Source organism: Diabrotica virgifera, chromosome 6 (assembly GCF_917563875.1).
Source record: "Diabrotica virgifera virgifera chromosome 6, PGI_DIABVI_V3a".
Classification (NCBI taxonomy): Eukaryota; Metazoa; Arthropoda; class Insecta; order Coleoptera; family Chrysomelidae; genus Diabrotica; species Diabrotica virgifera.
In genome coordinates, this window is record NC_065448.1 from 138778333 (window position 1) to 138797421 (window position 19089).

A 19089-nucleotide genomic window follows, 5' to 3' on the forward strand; every position below is an offset into this window, starting at 1 on the left:
ATTAATTGTATTTTGCTTGCAGTACTGCATTTTAATAACTAATTTTATTTACTACATACAATTGTTGATGTTTTCATAACATAACCTGAATCTTATTTTTTCTTCTTATTATTTTTTTTTACTATGGCCTTGACAATTATCCAGTAACCAGGACTAATATAATTGGCCAATATAATTAAAAGTGCGAATAATAGTACAGAGCGTAGAAATAGGGGTCGCTTTGCCGAACTTGCACGGTCCCAATAGTATAAAATTTGATGTTGTCAAATAAATAGAATGTCAAATTTAAATTTTGCTTTAACATTTTGGCGCATAATTACAGCTACATTTGAAGTAGCCTAATAAATTATTTTATTATCATTGATTAATAAATAAATAAACAATTTATAAAAGAGTTCAATAACATATATTTTCTTTTTGTTATTTTATTCACTGTGGCGGAACCTTAAACACAAGCATTCAACTGTGTCAACAATGAGCTTTGTACATTGTCAAAATTTATCGTAAAATAACATAAACTTATTACAAAATTTCTAACTCCAATATAAAATTAGTTGTGAAAACAACTGTCTTTATACTATAAAGAACTTCAAAATGCAAAAATTCGACAAAATAACAGCAAAAAATTCAACAAACTGACAGCCACAAAAGTAAACAAACCAACATGTCAGAAATTGTACTTAAAATATGTGAAGACATCCCCAATCGTCTTTCTTTGTACCTATCTCTTTTCAATGCACTGAGTCTAAATCGTTCATAAAAATAACATGTGTTGTAACTTAATAACAGGCGGCAGCTGGTTTGTCATTAATTTCATGCGTGGAAGAGAATGATGCTAAATAAAAAGTATGTGTTTTATCTCGCCAGGTATTAATGACGCACGGGTAAAGACTCGCGGACTCAACTGTACTTGGGTATTTGGCCAGCTCATCGTCGCGGAATAAGGGAAAATATTTATATTCTAATGACATTTATCGTATGTCATTGTAATAATATATACCAGTTTGTTGAGATTGGAGTTTAATACATTTTTTAAAGGAAAGGAAAGAAGGTTTACTATGGAAAATAAAAATATTTTGTGAAAGTACAAGTTTTCTATGAATAGTTCAAACGATCAAAAACACTTGTGACGTCACATAACTGTACTACTGTGTTTTCTACTGACGTTTATAATGTCTAATTTAAAATTATATATAATTTTATTTACTTTGTTGGTGCAGAATGTAAACATATAGCCGGATGACGTCACGACGCGTTTTGGGCTGGCTGGTATAATTTGAATTTTTAATCGTCTTTAGGGGCCAAATGAAAGACTTAAATTTTAAAGACTTAGTTTTGTTGTGATTTATATCATTTTTTTTCGAATTTAAAATTTTATGCAAGTTCCCTATTATATTAGTTTGATACGTTTGATATTTAATATCAGAATTATGATTTATGAAATGGAAACATGACCATTGAGTTTTGTAAAATACTTTCATTCTGAAAGGCTGCAAAACATTGAGCAATTAGTATCTACTAATTTTATTACATACTTTGAAAATATGTCCGTGGTTAATGTGAAATCATTATATTGTTTACTGCGGTAATACTACAGTTTCATTATTATTTATACAGGGTGTTTGGTAAAGAATGGGCCATAGCTTAACCTCAGGTTCCTGAGGTTAAAATAGGCCGATTTAAGCTAACTTACCTTAGTACAAAGTTTATAATAACCTAGATACAGGGTGTCAAAGTTAAACTTTTTTTTTTTATTTATTATTGAATATTTCCTGACAGGCATGAGATATCAACACGAAATTTGGTATGTGGGGGTTTTTTGGGACGATAAAACTAAATTCCCTACCAAAAATTCTGTGTTGCCCAGAGGGCGCCACATACGCCTTTCAGCACTCATTTAATACGTTCAATTTTTTTTATCCGCCACTCCGTATAATTTTGACATTAAAATTTTTATTCCCTTATTAGTTTTACTTAAAAAAGGTGTACCTCCTTCATCTCCCTAAACTCAACCGTTTTCGAGATAAACGCATTTTAAATCTGCGGTGCAACATAATTTTTAGCATAATATCATTGTAGTTACACCAGAAAAATAACTTAAAACCATAAAATTATCCAAAAATGTATCCCAAATTTCTTCAAATGGAATTTGCGATGCAATGACAAATTTGTAAATTGGCACAATTATTATGGTTTTAAGTTATTTTTCGGGTGTAACTACAATAATATTATGCTAAAAATGATGGTGTATCGCAGATTTAAAATGCGTTTATCTCGAGAACGGTTGAGTTTAGGGAGATGAAAGAAGTATACCTTTTTTAAGTAAAACTAATAGGAGAATAAAAATTTTAATGTCAAAATTATACAGAGTGAGGGATAAAAAAAATTGAAAGTAATAAATGAGTGCTGAAAGGCGTATGAGGCGCCCTCTGGGCAATACATAATTTTTGGTAGGGAATGTAGTTTTCTCGACCCAAAAAACCCCCACATACCAAATTTCATGTTGTTATCTCATACCTGTCAGGAAATATTCAATAATAAATAAAAAAAAAGTTTAACTTTGACACCCTGTATCTCGGTTATTATAAACTTTGTACTAAGGTAAGTTAGCTTAAATCGGCCTATTTTAACCTCAGGAACCTGAGGTTAAGCTGTGGCCCTTTCTTTACCAAACACCCTGTATAGTAACAATATTGTTAAATCAAACTATAATTTGAATTGGCTTGTTAACCATATTACGATTAGACAAGGCGAAAACGGCGGGTTCGAAGGGAAAAATAGTCCCATGAGATTTTTTTGCATAATCACATTCGTGAGACATCCCAGAATAAGGTTCAAGAAGTCGCCCAAGTGAAAAGTGGGCCAATTTAAAAAAAAAAAAAATTTTTTTTTAATCAAATTGCAAGAATCAATATTTTTGGCCCGAACAATTTTATCTTTAATTTTTTGGACCATTCTGGACAAAAAAGGTCTCTTATAATTTTTCTCTAAAGTTGATCGTTTTCGACTTATAAGCAATTTAAAATTGAAAAAAAACGAAAAATGGAGATTTTCAAGGCTTAATAACTCGGTTAAAAGTTATTATTATGAAAGTCAATATATGACTAAATCAAAGTTTAAAGCCCCCCCTACAAGATCCTGAAGAAATTTTTGTCATTATTTTATTACTAAGCTGTTATTTTTAAGTAATAATAATAAGCTCCATGCACGTGAGCGGGGCTGTAAATGCTGAGTGCGAGAGAGAAGCTATTCCAGCAGTCCAATTGTGCATCTTACTCACACTCACATTTACAGCAGCGTCAATGCGATACAACCACTCATTGTTATTAATTAAAAATAACAGCTTAGTAGTAAATTAATGACACAGATTTCTTCAGGATCATGTAACGGCGACTTTAAACTTTGATTTAGTCACTTTCTGACTTTCAAAATAATAATTTTTGACCGAGTTATTAAGTCTTAAAAATGGCCATTTTCGCGTTTTTCAAATTTTAACTTGCTTATAACTCGACAAAGATCAACTTTAGAGAAAAATTATAAGAGACCTTTTTTGTCCAGAATGGTCCAAAAAACCTAAAAAAATTAGGCCGGGCCAAAAATACTGATTTTTGCAAATTGATTAAAAAAAATTGTTAAAAAAAAATTGGCCCACTTTTCTCGTGGGCGACTTCTTGAGCCTTATTCTGGGATGTCTCACGAATGTGATTATGCAAAAATATCTCATGGGAATATTTTTCCCAACGAATCCGCCGTTTCCGCCTTGTCTAGATGTAAGTAATAATACTTGGTATTAATTCATAAAATATGTTGCATAAAATATGGACTTTGTTAAAATACAGGAAGTAATAATTATCTTATAATATAATTAGAGTACGAAACCGTTAAAACTGTTGTCTTGGCGTATTCAAGGTTTTATGAACGACTTCTAGATCTCAAATGTAAGAACTAGAACCCAGTGAAATGATCTACACATAGATTTAAAGGTTTTGCATCAATCGGTTTTAATTTATTTAAAGGTATGGATGAAAAGGTAACTGGTTTATGGTTTCGTTCTTCGTAGTACATTTTTGTTTAAAAATTCTGTCTACGTCTGATTTTTGAGTAACACTAAATTTGGTTTTGAACACTGATTTTTTAAGCACATCTAGGCTAATTTGGGTACAAACTAAAGCAATATGTATCCTAATGGCTCATAAACTTTAGGTTGGGGTTGATAGAGGTAAACTGAATGTTCTCTGAATCATTCATGTTAATTCCTAATCACACCGTGAAATATCGGAATAACATTGTTGATTTCGTTTCTGTAAATGGTACTGGTCAAGGCTTGACTTTCGCCAGGGCGATGTTATTATTGGACATCTTTCAGTACAACAAAATCATTGTTCTATTGAAGGATCTACTCTTTTTACCTTTGCAAATGTGAGTCTATGAAAATTTCGTTTTTAGAAAAGAACAATGACTGACAAGAACTCTAAACCAGTTTTCAAATGAGGTTTTTCTTGCCATAAGATCCCATTTAAAACAATTTTTCAAATTTACAACGTTTCACGCACCGTTTCCATTGAGTACATCATTGAAGTATCATACTAACTATGAATAGGTTCATTAATACATATTGAGAGAGGGGAGACTTAAGATACTTATTATAGTGATATGCACAATTAACCTAAAATGTGCTTTTGGAACAAGAAACTTTGGAAGTTTCTTGAAATAGCTATTTGTATAACAAGGGAGGAAAGTACTACTTTTCCTCCCGAGAATGAAGTTTACTGCCCGACGCGTAGCGGAGGGCAGTAATCATTCAAGGGAGGTAAAGGTACTTTACTCCCATGTTATACATATGGTTTTTCCACCTTCCTCAAATAACAAGTCATTTTTTCATTTTTATTTAATTTATTTATGTAACTAACCAACAAAATTTATTAGAACTAAAACTAACAAGTAGTACAATATAACTGTCAAATATAAGTCAAATTATTAATGTAAACATTGTTAAATCAGAATAACAATTTACTGTTTTCTTACCATTCTGCAAAATACAGAGTGTTTTTAAATAAACGTGTACAAGAATTCATCTGTACTCATTAGATATCTTTTAAAAACACCCTTTAATTATCTACGCTAATTTCTTTCGGTTATTTAAATGTCATCATAAACAATTCCAACCTTCTTTCGTTACATAAACATTGTTGACCTAGATCGTGAGGTGTAATTATACATACAGCCACTATAAACACTTTTCAGGGTCGACGCTGACTTTGCACTTTTAAATATATTTATACAACCAAAACATAATAAGGGAATCCTCATTACACATTCCACATTCGTCATTCTATTTTATTAGATGTAAGATTATTCACATTAAAAGATAGTGTCATCTACATTCCGCGAGACGACGTTACGTAGGTTGCTACCAGCTTGTACTCATGCGAGTATAATAAAACAACTTCAACAGTGAAACGACTATTAATCATTCCACCCCTCGGATAAGGGTTAACCACCCTTACCGGGAGAAGATAGCCCTAGTAATCCTGGACTATCATAAACGTTAAAATGTATAGATACTTACGTAATAGAAAATAGGTATTGTACAGGGCGTCAATAAGTTATATTTCATGAGTGAAATACCATGACGTCACTTTTACTTAGGGAAAAATATTTTCTTCCCTAGGGAGGAAAAGTACAACTTTGCTCCCTACAATCAGATCCGCAAAAGTATACTTTCGGTAGAGGTAGGTGGAAAAATACTATACCCTGTTTTTAAATCAGGAGGAGTAAACTCAAAAGACAGATGCACACGTAATAATGTCACAAGAAAAATCACCAAATACAGCTTCTTTTTTAGTTGGTTATGTCGGCCTTCCACGGGAATCCATAAATATTATATTATACCAACACGTCGCTAAAGAGTTCTAAAAACAACTGTGTTTTTATATAAAAGCAGACTAAAACAATCTAAAAATTAAAGGAATAACTCAGAAAACACAAAAAATCGTCGATACAACTTCTACTAGCCTATGGAATACCAATAGTGGAGTAAACTTGCCTGAGGTTGAACCAATTACAAACAAGCATTACGGTGCGGAAAATTTGAATTACTCCTCCTAGTTTAAAAAGAGCGTATAGTTACCTACTATTGGAAACAGATTTCTTGTAATTAGTGGGTTACTCTGGAAACAAATCAATAATTTAGTTAAGGGTATACGCTATGAGCTCGTAGGTAGAGGGGATAATTAAAAATTTGCGAGCGCCAGTAGTGACAAGTCTGTAAGCTTTTACTGGAAATTTGACATAAATGTCAAAGTGATTAATTTAAAACATTTAAATTAAAAACATTAATACGAAATAATATTAGTTGGTCAAAGCTGCGGTGTATATTTTTACCTTAAATATACTTAAGTTTTAAATACTGAATTTAAGTTTATTTAATACTTCGTAATATGTAATTATAAATTAATCTGAGCGCCATCTACACGATAATTGTGAAAGTATCCGAAGTAAGAAATTAATATTTCATTAATAGAACGTTAAAATGATTAGCAAAATCTTTAAAAAATCGATTACAATTTAATTATTTTTTTGCTTTGTAAATATTAAGCGATAACAATTAAATAATAAATTTAAAAATTACCGGTGAAAGTTGCATCAGTAATCCGCTAGGAGCGACACCAGCGAAGCTCAGAGCGTATACGCTGTGAGCTCGTACGTAGAGGGATATTTACAAATTCGCGAGCGCCAGTAGTGACGAGTCTGTAAACCTTTACCGGAAATTTGACATAAATGTCAAAGTGATTAATTTAAAATTAAAATTAAAAACATTAATTATAAAAAATATTAGTTGGTCAAACCTGTGGTATATATTTTTACCTTAAATATACTTACGTTTTAAATACTGAATTTAAGTTTTTTTAATGTTCCGTAATATGTAATTATAAAAATTAATCTTAGCGCCATCTACACGATAATTGTGAAAGTATCCGAAGTAAGAAATTCATATTTTATCAATAGAACGTCAAAATGATTAGCAAAATCTTAAAAAAATCGATTACAATTTAATTACTTTTTTGCGTTGTAAATATTAAGCGATAACAATTAAATAATAAATTTAAAAATTACCGGTGAGCATCTAAACATTCCGTATATGTATTTGGACCATAGGAGTTTTCTATTGGTTCGTTGCAGCACGCGGTAATATTTTAACCAATAGGCGGCGAGCTTCCAAATGCATATACGGAATGTTAGTCGGTCCCAAATTCATATACGGAATGTCAAATTATATCGTACACCGAAAAAGATTTTTTTTAGAGTCTTTTAAAAGGAGATTGATTTTAAAATACTTGTTACTGTATTATTAAATAAAAATAAAACAATTATAGTATTTCGAATGTTATTTGGTGCGAAATTCATATGCGGAATGTTAATTATTCGTAGACCAAAAAATGGGACTTTTTATGAATCAGTTAAAGGAGACTGATTTTAGAATACCTATTTTATTAATGTATTATTAAAGAAAAATAAAACAATGATTAGATACCTATTTGGTGCGAAATTCATAAATGGGATGTTATAGATTTGAGAGACATATTGTTTCGCTTTCTCAGAATTTTTAATGACTTGCACGTGTTAAGTATGTTTAGATCTGTTTCAGCTATTCAATTCAATTCTGTTGAAGTTTAGGGCTGTGTGCTATCAGACAAAAATAAATGTTAACTTGGTTATAACGTTTGCGGTTGTGTTTTAAATATTATTTATTCTATAAAATATTGTATGGGTCCGGTCCTGATAGCAAGCAAATCTTACAGCTTTATATCGGTCCTGACAAATTTATAAATTCAAGTAGTTAAAAGTTGAAATATAATTTAATTTTTACATTGTTTGCAAGATAAAGTTTAAATGTGACAGTGTGTTAAAAAACCAACGATTCTGTGAGTACAAAATTGCATTATTTATATCTAACCATAAAATCAGAAGTTAAAAGGCAATATTTTATCGATTTCAATCCAAATTATCGATTATCGACAACAACTTTTTGCTGATTCAAGTAATTAGGCTGCCGTCTAATTTTGTTAAGAGGCCAGGTCCGGCTTCAGATCCGCTGTTCCAATGCATGTAAATTTTCAACGGGACGATGGCTGAACCGGAATTAGCTACTACTTCACGAAATACACCGACTACGTCACATATCTCTTACTCTCATGCATTAAACAGTTTTAAACATCCTTCAAAAGACCAAGGTATCATACTTTCAACCATACAAGGAATACAAGTTTTCGAATATGTAAAAGCTGTTGGATCAATAGTACAGCCCAAAAACGTTATTTGGGCATCCAGAATCGCAAACAACCGCATCTGCATCTACCTCTCGTCTAAATATATAGTTGACCAATTTCTTAGCTCCCACAAACATGTAATTATTGACGGCAACCAAATTGAAGTAAGAAGATTAATAACTCCTGCCCAGAGATTAATCATATCAAGTGTATGTCCTACTATACCTAATAGCATAATTGAAGACCATCTAAAAACTATGGGTATAAAATCCGTCTCCAACATGACGTTTCTACGAGTAGGCATGCAAGACCCGGAATACAGCCACGTGCTTAGCTTTAGAAGGCAAATCTTCATAAGTCCTTTAGAAAATGCATCGATTCCTGACTCATTCCTAATTTCATTCGACAATACATCATATAGAATATACATTTCCATAGACGGTTTAAACTGCTCCAGATGCAAGACGGTCGGACATCAAGATTCTGACTGTCCTTCTTTATCATCATTAAGTAGTCCAATTAATCAAACGGAAACTGACCATCCAGTGAACGTACTCAACTCTGCCAATAAAGAATATAGCCAGCCAGAAGAACAACCACGGAAATAACACGAAGAAGGTATCCAGACATTAAAGGAACCGAAACTTAACATCACAAAAAATCACGAATTAACATCAGCCACAAACGACCAAACCACTTCCTTACAAACATACAAAGAACTACAGATTTCGTCACAACCACAAATATCCCAAGATTCAGTAATTGAAAGTGATAGAAAAATCTCTGAAGCTATTCATGTTACTAAAAGACAAATTTCCACTTCTCCCGAAATCCTTGAAAATGACCTACCTCCTCCCACTACTGAAAAACAAAAAAATAAAAAGCCTAAAACTCAAAATTCTATTCCAGATATTCTCAATGAAATTAAAGAAAAAATTGAAAATAGAATCCCTTCCTTCACACTTTCTTTTCATGAAATATGTGATTTTCTGTCAAATTCCCTTCACTCAAAACATCCTGAACTTATTGCTAAAAATTATTCAAATGAAAGCGATGAAATCAAAGAAATTCTAAACTTTATATATTCTCAAACACAAAATAAAAGTTTAAAAAACAATATTACCAGATTGAAGAAGAAACTACTTCTAAGCAGTCTTTCTTCTACTGACGAAACTGACTACGAATCAAGTTCTCAAGTAAATAGTTAAAATGGCCAATAATACATTCATATTACAGTGGAACCTCAATGGTTATTTTACCCATATAGAATCCATCAAGCTTCTTATGAACGATTATCTTCCTTTAGTCATATGCATAGAAGAAACCCATTTCAAACATCAAAATGTAACATTAAAAAATTATGTTCCTTTTCTAAGAAAGCGAGTTACAGATCATTCAAGCGGCGGAACAGCAATTTTCGTAAGGGATGACATAGAGTCAACCGAAATACAACTGCAAACAAACCTGGAAATAGTTGCAGTGTCAGTCACCCACAAAATGAAAATTAATATTTGCAACGTATACTTACCTCATCCTACTGATTTAGATATAACTGAACTAAGCAATGTTTTAAACCAAATTCCACACCCAAAAATAATATTAGGCGATTTTAACTGTCACAACAGTACCTGGGGAAGTAACAAAACCGACAAATGTGGTAATCTCTTAAACAATCTCATCGACAATTTAAATTTAGTGTTACTGAACACTGGCAAATCTACTAGGTTAAATTCATACAATGGTACATTTTCAGCTATAGATCTCTCTTTATGCAGTCCGTCGCTAGCTACTTTATTATACTGGGACACATTGGGGTATTTGTATGATAGTGATCATTTCCCTATCACAATAAACATAGATACTAATGATATATTGACTTTTCCAATTCACCAAACATGGAAAATAAAGTCAGCTGACTGGGATTTGTATCGAACACTTATAGAAGGACAAACAAACAACTTTAATTTAACCAATACCGCAAACGAAAATCTGGAACTATTTAATAATATTATTATTTCTGCAGCAACAATCGCAGTGGGAGAAACAAAATCTAGTAAAAGGCAGCCAGTTCCTTGGTGGAATAACGAAATTGCGCAAGCACTTACTTTGTCTAAACACGCTTTCAACGTTTATAAGAAACATAAAACTAGCGATAACCTTATAATTTTTAAAAATCTCAGAGCAAAAAGCAGACAATTGATCAAGAAAGGAAAACGAGACAGTTGGAAAAAGTATGTGGCTTCAATAAATCCTTCCACTACCATAGGCGACATATGGAACAAAGTACGCAGAATAAAAGGAACAAAATACTTCCGAGGAATAGATACGCTATCATACAATAACCAAATGCATTCAAACAAGGTAGCTATTCCAGAAATACTAGCAGATATATATGAACTTAATTCTAGTGATTCCAACTATAGCATATCTTTTTTAGAATATAAAAATCTAATGGAATCGTCAAATATACAAATCACCGAGAGCGACAATCCAATAAACAAACCCATAAGTCTTCAAGAATTAGAATTTTGTTTAAGCGCAAAAAATTCGACGCCAGGACCTGATGATATCCACCCTCTTTTCTTACGAAATCTTCCTCTAAATGCAAAACTAATATTAGTTGATATTTTTAATAATATTTTCATTCAGCACGACTTTCCTGATCTATGGTCGCAAGCAACTATAATTCCAATCCTTAAATATAATAAACCAAAAGACGATCCAAATTCCTATCGTCCAATCTCACTTACTTGCTGTACCTGCAAACTTTTAGAAAAAATCCTTAATTATCGTCTTAAATGGTATCTCGAAAACAATAACCTAATAAGTATCAGACAAAGTGGATTTCGTACGGGTAGATCCACAACAGACAATCTAATAACCCTTGAATCAGCTGTACATGAATCTTTTCTGCACAATCAAAAACTTATTGCCGTATTTTTTGACATAAGAAAAGCTTTTGACACAACATGGAGACATCTTATACTAAAAACACTTCAAGAATGGAATGTCCAAGGGCATATGTTGTCGTTTATTAAAAATTTTCTAGAAACACGAACTTTTCGAGTTAGAGCCAATGGATTCACATCTTCCAGACGAGTACTGCAAAATGGCACTCCACAAGGATCTACTCTAAGTCCTACACTCTTTCTGATTGCAATAAATAGTATTATACATCAAATAAAGCTGCCTGTATTTACTAGCCTATATGCAGACGACTTAGTCATTTATCTAAAAACAAATAATGTAACTCTGGGATCACATATATTGCAAACGGCCTTACATACAATTGAAAACTGGTCGCAAAACACGGGTTTTATATTTTCTGGCGAAAAAACCCGTTATTTAATTTTTAGCAAAAGGAAAGACTATCCTAATATTCAATTAACACTTAACGGAGTTATGCTGAAGCAGTCAGAAGAAATAAATTTCTTAGGACTTTCTTTTGAACGTGACTTAAAATGGAAAAACCACGTAACGAATCTGCAACGTTCTTGCCAATCCAGAATTAACCTACTAAAAATGCTGTCAAATACCTCTTGGGGGGCTGATACAACTTTACTTAATCTATATAGATCATTAATAAGAAGTAAATTAGACTACGGCTGTTTATGCTACGATACTGCTAACAAAACATCTTTAAAAAAACTTGACTACATTCAAAATACGTGCTTGAGATTGGTTTTAGGTGCCACAAGAACTAGTCCAGTAAGTAGTTTACAAGTTCTGGCTAATGAACTCCCTTTAAGCCAACGAAGGCAACTTCTATCACTGAATTACGTTGCCAGAATTTCAGCAAACAAAAGCAACGTAACCTACTCAACAATATTCTACAGAACAAATATATCTTCTGATCATTACGAAAACATTGCAAGAAATATGCTACCATTTCCTGAGCGAACAAAACGTATTGGTTTTAATTTAGAACAGTTCAGTCTCACTATACCCATTCATGTAAATTTTCCTCCCTGGATGATCAAACCTCCAAAAATAGATATGTCTCTAAAAGATCTCCCTAAACATTCCACACATCCTTTCCTTATCCAGCAAGCTTTTAAAAATTTAATTTCCAAATACCCAACAACTCATCGAATCTTCACTGATGCTTCCAAATGTGATGAAGGACATGCTGCAGCTTATATCTGCGGAAACATCAAGTCTACCGTACGAATCCCAACAAATTGTTGTATATATACCGGAGAACTTACAGCAATTCACCAGGCAATGAAAAAATGTGGTTCTATCCATGAAAGCAAATTTGTGATTATCACCGATTCAATGAGCGCATTACTTGGGATAAAACAGCTGTATACAACTCACGCTATTCTTCTCAAAATCAAAGAAGAATTATCTTATCTACAGAATCAACAGAAAGATATTTTCTTCATCTGGGTACCTTCCCATATGGGAATAATTGGCAACGAGGAAGTGGACTCTCTAGCAAGCAATGCAACTACCGACCAAAGTATTTCTATCACAGATCAAATACCTTGGACTGATCACAAAGTAAATATCAAAGGTCATGTCCACAGAACGTGGCAAACTACTTGGGATCAGACTAACAACAAACTAAAAGAATGCCTAAGTCAAGTAGGAACTAAACTCATGTTACCAAGTAATAGAAAAGACCAAGTCATCATCAACCGACTCCGAATAGGACATACGTTACTAACACACAAGCATATCTTCAACAAGGAGGCCGCTCCGATGTGTACCAATTGCAACACGCAACTGACAGTGAAACATATAATTATCGAGTGTCCAGTGTACCAGAAAGAAAGGATCGCGTGTGCTCTTAGTGACAATATTAAAAGTGTACTGACTTCAAACCTAAACTCCTTGTTAAATTATCTCAAAATGACTAAACAATACACCAGATTGTAAAGCATTTTTATATAATAATATGTATCTTACTGTTTGTGTATGTCCCCCCGCTAATAACCCTTAGTGGTTGATGCGGGTTTATTTGTTTAAATAAAAAAAAAATATTGTATATTTACATAATGGATTTGCCAAAAAGTTTTAAATACATTGTAATCAATGAAAATAAGTACCGAGTCGACATTAGAAATGAAGAAGACATGAATAAATGGCTAAATGAATACAAAAGTATTTATTTTTCAAGCTGGAGAGCTACACATACGAAAAAAAAATACTATAATTGTTTTATTTTTATTTAATAATACAGTAACAAGTTACGTATTTTTTATGGGAAATAAGCCACAATTTTACTAAAAAATGAATTTATTAACGTTTCGAAGCCCAAATCGGATTTCGTTGTCAAAATACAAAATACTATTAAAATAAAACAAACATGTTGTTGCTAAGTAAAAAAATTCTTCTAATAATTTATTTAATCTGACTCATTTATATTGGCAATTCAGACGTATATTATACATTTTAAAGTAGAAGACTTTAAAATGATATCGCCAATATTTATGAGTTGCGTTCCTGGGACGACTTTACTAAAAGATAGTTCATTCGATTACATGAAATCAATGTATAATATACGTCTGAATTGCCAATATAAATGAGTCAGATTAAATAAATTATTAGAAGAATTTTTTTACTTAGCAACAACATGTTTGTTTTATTTTAATAGTATTTTGTATTTTGACAACGAAACCCGATTTGGGCTTCGAAACGTTAATAAATTCATTTTTTAGTAAAACTGTGGCTTATTTCCCATAAAAAATACGTAATTATAAAAATGCCACAAGGAAATAGCTTCAGAACAACATACAGTAACAAGTATTTTAAAATCAATCTCCTTTTAAAAGACTCTAAGAAAAACTTATCTTTTTCGGTGTACTATATAATTTGACATTCCGTATATGAATTTGGGACCGACTAACATTCCGTATATGCATTTGGAAGCTCGCCGCCTATTGGTTAAAATATTACCGCGTGCTGCAACGAACCAATAGAAAACTCCTATGGTCCAAATACATATACGGAATGTTTAGATGCTACCGGTGAAAGTTGAATTAGTAGTCCGCTAGGAGCGACACCAGCGAAGCTCAGAGCGTATAGGCGCAAACTGTCTCCTAAAATGTTCAATGTGCTAATGTTTTCATTTTTTCTGAATCCTGAAGAAAGTAATAAATATTTTTGAAAAATTTAAACGCAGAATGAAAGATTACATCATTACCGATGGTAGAAAGTCCCTTAGAATAAATAAAACGTTTCTTTTAAACGAGATATTTGAATTTAAAAAATCACACTAAAATCTCTCTTTTTTTCACCCCTGTAACTTATTAAAATAAACATATAAGATTGGATTTTTCTTAAAGCACAACACAATGTGATTCTAGCCTAAAAACAAAGTTTATTTAATGTTTACATAAATATCAACTTATGAAATACTAACCTAAAAACAAAAAATCGACTGTTCATGCTTTACAAATCATATTATAAAAACTTAAATATTCTTTTGAACTTTTAAAATTAAAGCAAATTCATTTATATGAAAATACAGTCGAACCCCGAAAATGTTTTCACTTTGACTGAGTTTTTTTACCAAGAAATAAACAATAATGTATACAATTATACGTAATTGAGATGTACTGGACATAAGTATTTCATTTTTTTGGCAATTATAATTATTAAGTTTATCTGTAAGAGTACCGTATTTTATTAATTTTTACCATATTCTCCGGCTAACCCGGATTTTCGATAAACCGGATCGGCCGCGGTCCCAATTAATCCGAGTTAACGAGGTTCCACTGTAATGACAAATTGCCAATGTCAGTGTCACCACAAGGCTTACAAACATTGTAGAAGTTGCCAGGGACTTTCTACCCTCGGTAATGATGTAATCTTTCATTTTGCGTTAAAATTTTTCAAAAATACTTATTTGTTTTCTCAAGATTCGAAAAAAAAATAATACATTTAGAACACATTGAACATTTTGACAGGCGACATTTTGCGCCTATACCCTTAAGGGGATAGGGGCAAAATCCAATGATATTTAAATGCATTCATTTTCTTTCGAATCCTAAGAAAACTAATAAATAATTTTGACAAATTTAAACGCAGAAAGATATATTACTGAGGGCCGAAAGTCCCTTAGAATAAAAAAAAAGTTTCTTGTGAATGAAACATTTCAAATTAAAAGTCACACTAAATTTTCTCTTTTTTTTTACTCCTGTAACATATTAAAATAAACATAGAAGTTTTCAGGAACTTTCGGCCCTCGGTAATAATGTAATCTTTCATTCAGTGTTTAAATTTTTTAAAAATGCTTATTAATTTTCTCAGGAGTCGAAAAAATCAATGCGCTTAAATAGCATTGGACCAAGATTTTGCGCCTACCCCCTTAATTGTTTCTGTGAAGTTGGGAGATGCAACGAAGGCACTATTTCTACTTTCAGTTTTCCCGAACAAAATAACCTTGAAACTTTTCCCATTTTTTTTATTAAAAAATTATGTGTACAATATAATTACGGTACTACTCATTGAGATACGTCACTTACTTAGGTGACCGCGATATAACTAGAACTGCTCATAGAGATAATGTGTATTTATATTTAATATGTGTCTATTCAATTAAAAGTAGTTATACTAGGATTAAATAAGTTTTATTTTCGCAGCATCAAGAGAAGGTTCTCCAATTAGGTTTGGTTCTAAAAGTCCCAGTGTAGGATCAACTCCGTCTGTTGCTCCCAGTACTCCAGATGACTCAGATCACAGTGATGATGAATATATTGACACGATAGAGGTATTTGTAAGTTGATCATTGTGTTTTGTTTTATATATATGTTACGCTGTAATTTATAACAGGTCCATAATCAATTTAAAAACGTAGATATCGCTTCATTTGATTATTTTGAATACCTTTAAATTTCAAATATATTTAAGTAATCAACACTAAAAAGGTCAATTATCGACAATAAAATGAACAATTCGATAAACATCAACAAATATCTGAATCGGGCAATGATAGTAATACAGATGCATATTTACAAGGGATTAATTTAGAAACAAATAATATAACTCCACGAAATACTAAAAACTGATCCGCATCTAACTGCTGAACTTTTGCTCATAATCCGAGAGGTGTGGGAAACAACCGCATTTCAGCGGGTTGAAAAAAAGGTAACCTTATCAAGCTTCCAAAAGAGGTCAACCTCGCACTGTGCAAAAATTAAAGAGGAATAACCTTGCTTATCGTCATAAATACAATTTTCACGACCATAATACTAAAAAGATTAACACAGTTGAAATTCGAGCTAATCAAGCAGGCTTTAGACCAGAATCCTGTAGGAGGTTTGTAATGTGAAGGTAATGCCACAATCGGTTGAATGTAACACACCCCCATACATGGTTTTGGTCAATTTCGAGGAGCGTGTTTTTGACAGCTTATCTCATGCTGTTATATGAAAAATTTTAGAGCTAAGAAACATCTCGGATAAAATAATTTCCAATATATAGTCACTGTACAAAGCGACATACAGGGCGACAGACAATGGGATCAACATTGACGAATTTAACATACTTACTGGAGTCCGACAGAGATGCATGCTTTCTCCGTTACTTTTAAGCAAGCAAGCAAGCAATTTGATTCAACCCGACCTGTGGGAGATGTCCACCCTATCGAAAAAGTACATTCGGGTGTAACAATTCATTGGGGCGAGGTGTTTTGACCCGAGTAAAAACAGGGATCACCCCACCTCGCTCCAATGCCCCAGGCGATCCCTTTCCCCCCATAGCACGCTGATGCGCGATGGGGGCGCAACTATCGTAGCCAAATGCTCTTCACTATGGAATCCTGGGTAATAAGATTCCATGTGGTACCCTAATCGAATGCAAAAAACTTAGGCCAGCGTGAAGCGCTCTATGCCTTTATCTTCTTAATTACTTATCCGCGGAACTAAAATTGCTTGCTTGGGCCCCAAGTCATTGTACCAAGCCCCACTGAGCTCAGTCCAATGGCTTGGAACTCAAGAATTTTGTGATTTTTTTGTTTTTTTATGATTTTTTTGGTGGCTTACGCCTTTTTTAGATATTTTTTATATTTGTCTTACCTTAAGGTGATCGTGGTACTGGACCTACGTTTGTGTTACGTTTTTCTTCGGCACTTGTTGTTTTCGAGCTACGAACCGTTCACTGTTATCACTTATTTTTCTTGTTTTATCCCACTTTACACTATTTGTTGTTTAGGACGTTTGTGCTTCCACCGGTGGAAAGCGTCGTACCTTAGCATCTCTCGCAGTATTGGGCTTGGATGGTGCTCCAGTTCTGCAAATTTTTCCCTGGCCTTGTCTGTCATCATCTCCGTGACTCTAACTTGCTGTAATTCTCTGAAGAGGAATCGTTCGGCTACGTATTTTGGGACTTTGGCTGCTTCTCTTAGGCTATTATTGTGGACCGCCTGTATCTTCTTTTTTTTTGTATCACACACGGGTCCCCATGCGAGAGATGCGTACGTTAGTATCGGAAGTATTATACTATTTATAAGCCTTATTTTAGTTTTCAGTCTTAGTTTACTTTTCTTTCCTGTGAGTCCTCTTAATGTTGCTCTTGTCATGTTGTTTTTTTGGACTGTGGCTTCTACGTGTTTCTTGAAGGTTAGTCCTTTGTCCATGATGACTCCTAGGTATTTGGCTTCGTCTTTCCACTCGATGGGGGTGTTCCGCACCGTCAGTTGTTCTTCTGGCTGTTGTCTACCTTTCTTGTATAACACCGCTTGCGTTTTCTCGGAGTTGATGGCTATCTTCCACTTTATACTCCATTCCTCGATGTCTTCTAACGCTGTTTGCAGGTTGGTCACTGCTATGTCTACGTTTCTGTGTTTGGCCGCTATCGCTGTGTCATCTGCGTCCATTACTTTTAACATAGCTGTAGATTATATTTATATATTCTCTCCCAACTAGACTCCCGACACAAAGGGGATACCATTGACGTTAACCTTCAAATGGCCGACTAAAGAAATAGTATACATACAGTGATGGGCGCGCTAATAACCGGCAAAATAACGCAAAAAATGGAAAACATAATACATTATGGAATAAAAAGAGACGAAACTACTGGAGGTGGAAATTATGAGTATAAACGTATAAATTAAGATTACATAGTTTCCCACCTTTAGACGTATCGGAGGAGTATGACAACTGTCACTGTGACAGGAAAAGTTTATAAAATAATCCTGTCACAGACGTCTAAAGGTGGGAAACGATGTAGTGTAATGTTAATCTATACGTTTATATCGATAATTTCCACCTCTACTAGTTTCATTTCTTTTTACTTCACAATGTAATATGTTTTCCATCTTTTGCGTTATTTTGCCGGTTATTAGCGCGCTCATCAGTGTATATAGAGCTAAAGAAATTTGAAAATATACACTAATTTAGGTCGCCAAGGTATAACAAACACTTTTTTTTATATTTGAACGTTCTTTTCAGACAAAATGTCTGCATTTATCGCATTTCTATATTAATTTTATGTCGGGTGATCGACTGCTTTTACATTGGCTACGTTTGCTGGGATTTTCAGGTGACTCTGCATCTTCAGAATCTTCTGAAAATTTTGTTACTACCATATCTATGGCAGTTTGAATGTGTTTATGTAAACCTTAACGCAGTCGGAGTTGTATAATGGGTTTAAATATGATTGTAAAGAAACATGATTTGAATGATTGTACTACTGCCAATACTTCTTCGTCCATTTGGTGACTTATCTCGTGCTATTCGTACGAGTCGCTGTCGTACGCTGTCCTATCCTCTGCCATTCTACTAATGTGTTCGTTCCACTCCTGTTTCCGGTTTGTCACCCATCCATTTATGTCTTCTACATATTACTATTAAAGACTGATCTAGTA

General features: G+C 33.1%; 1 protein-coding gene across 3 annotated transcripts in view; it reads left to right on the forward strand.

Moving 5' to 3' along the window:
* The window catches only part of LOC126886903 (acyl-CoA-binding domain-containing protein 5), a 115114-nt gene that overhangs the window by 85809 nt on the left and 10216 nt on the right, over window positions 1-19089 (forward strand). For 2 of the 3 annotated variants that reach the window (XM_050654040.1, XM_050654041.1), the window contains exon 5: window positions 15863-15996. In XM_050654040.1, the coding sequence (XP_050509997.1) occupies window positions 15863-15996 (134 nt within the window). The remainder of the gene's footprint in view (window positions 1-15862; window positions 15997-19089) is intronic. The other variant, XM_050654042.1, reaches the window with a different exon arrangement.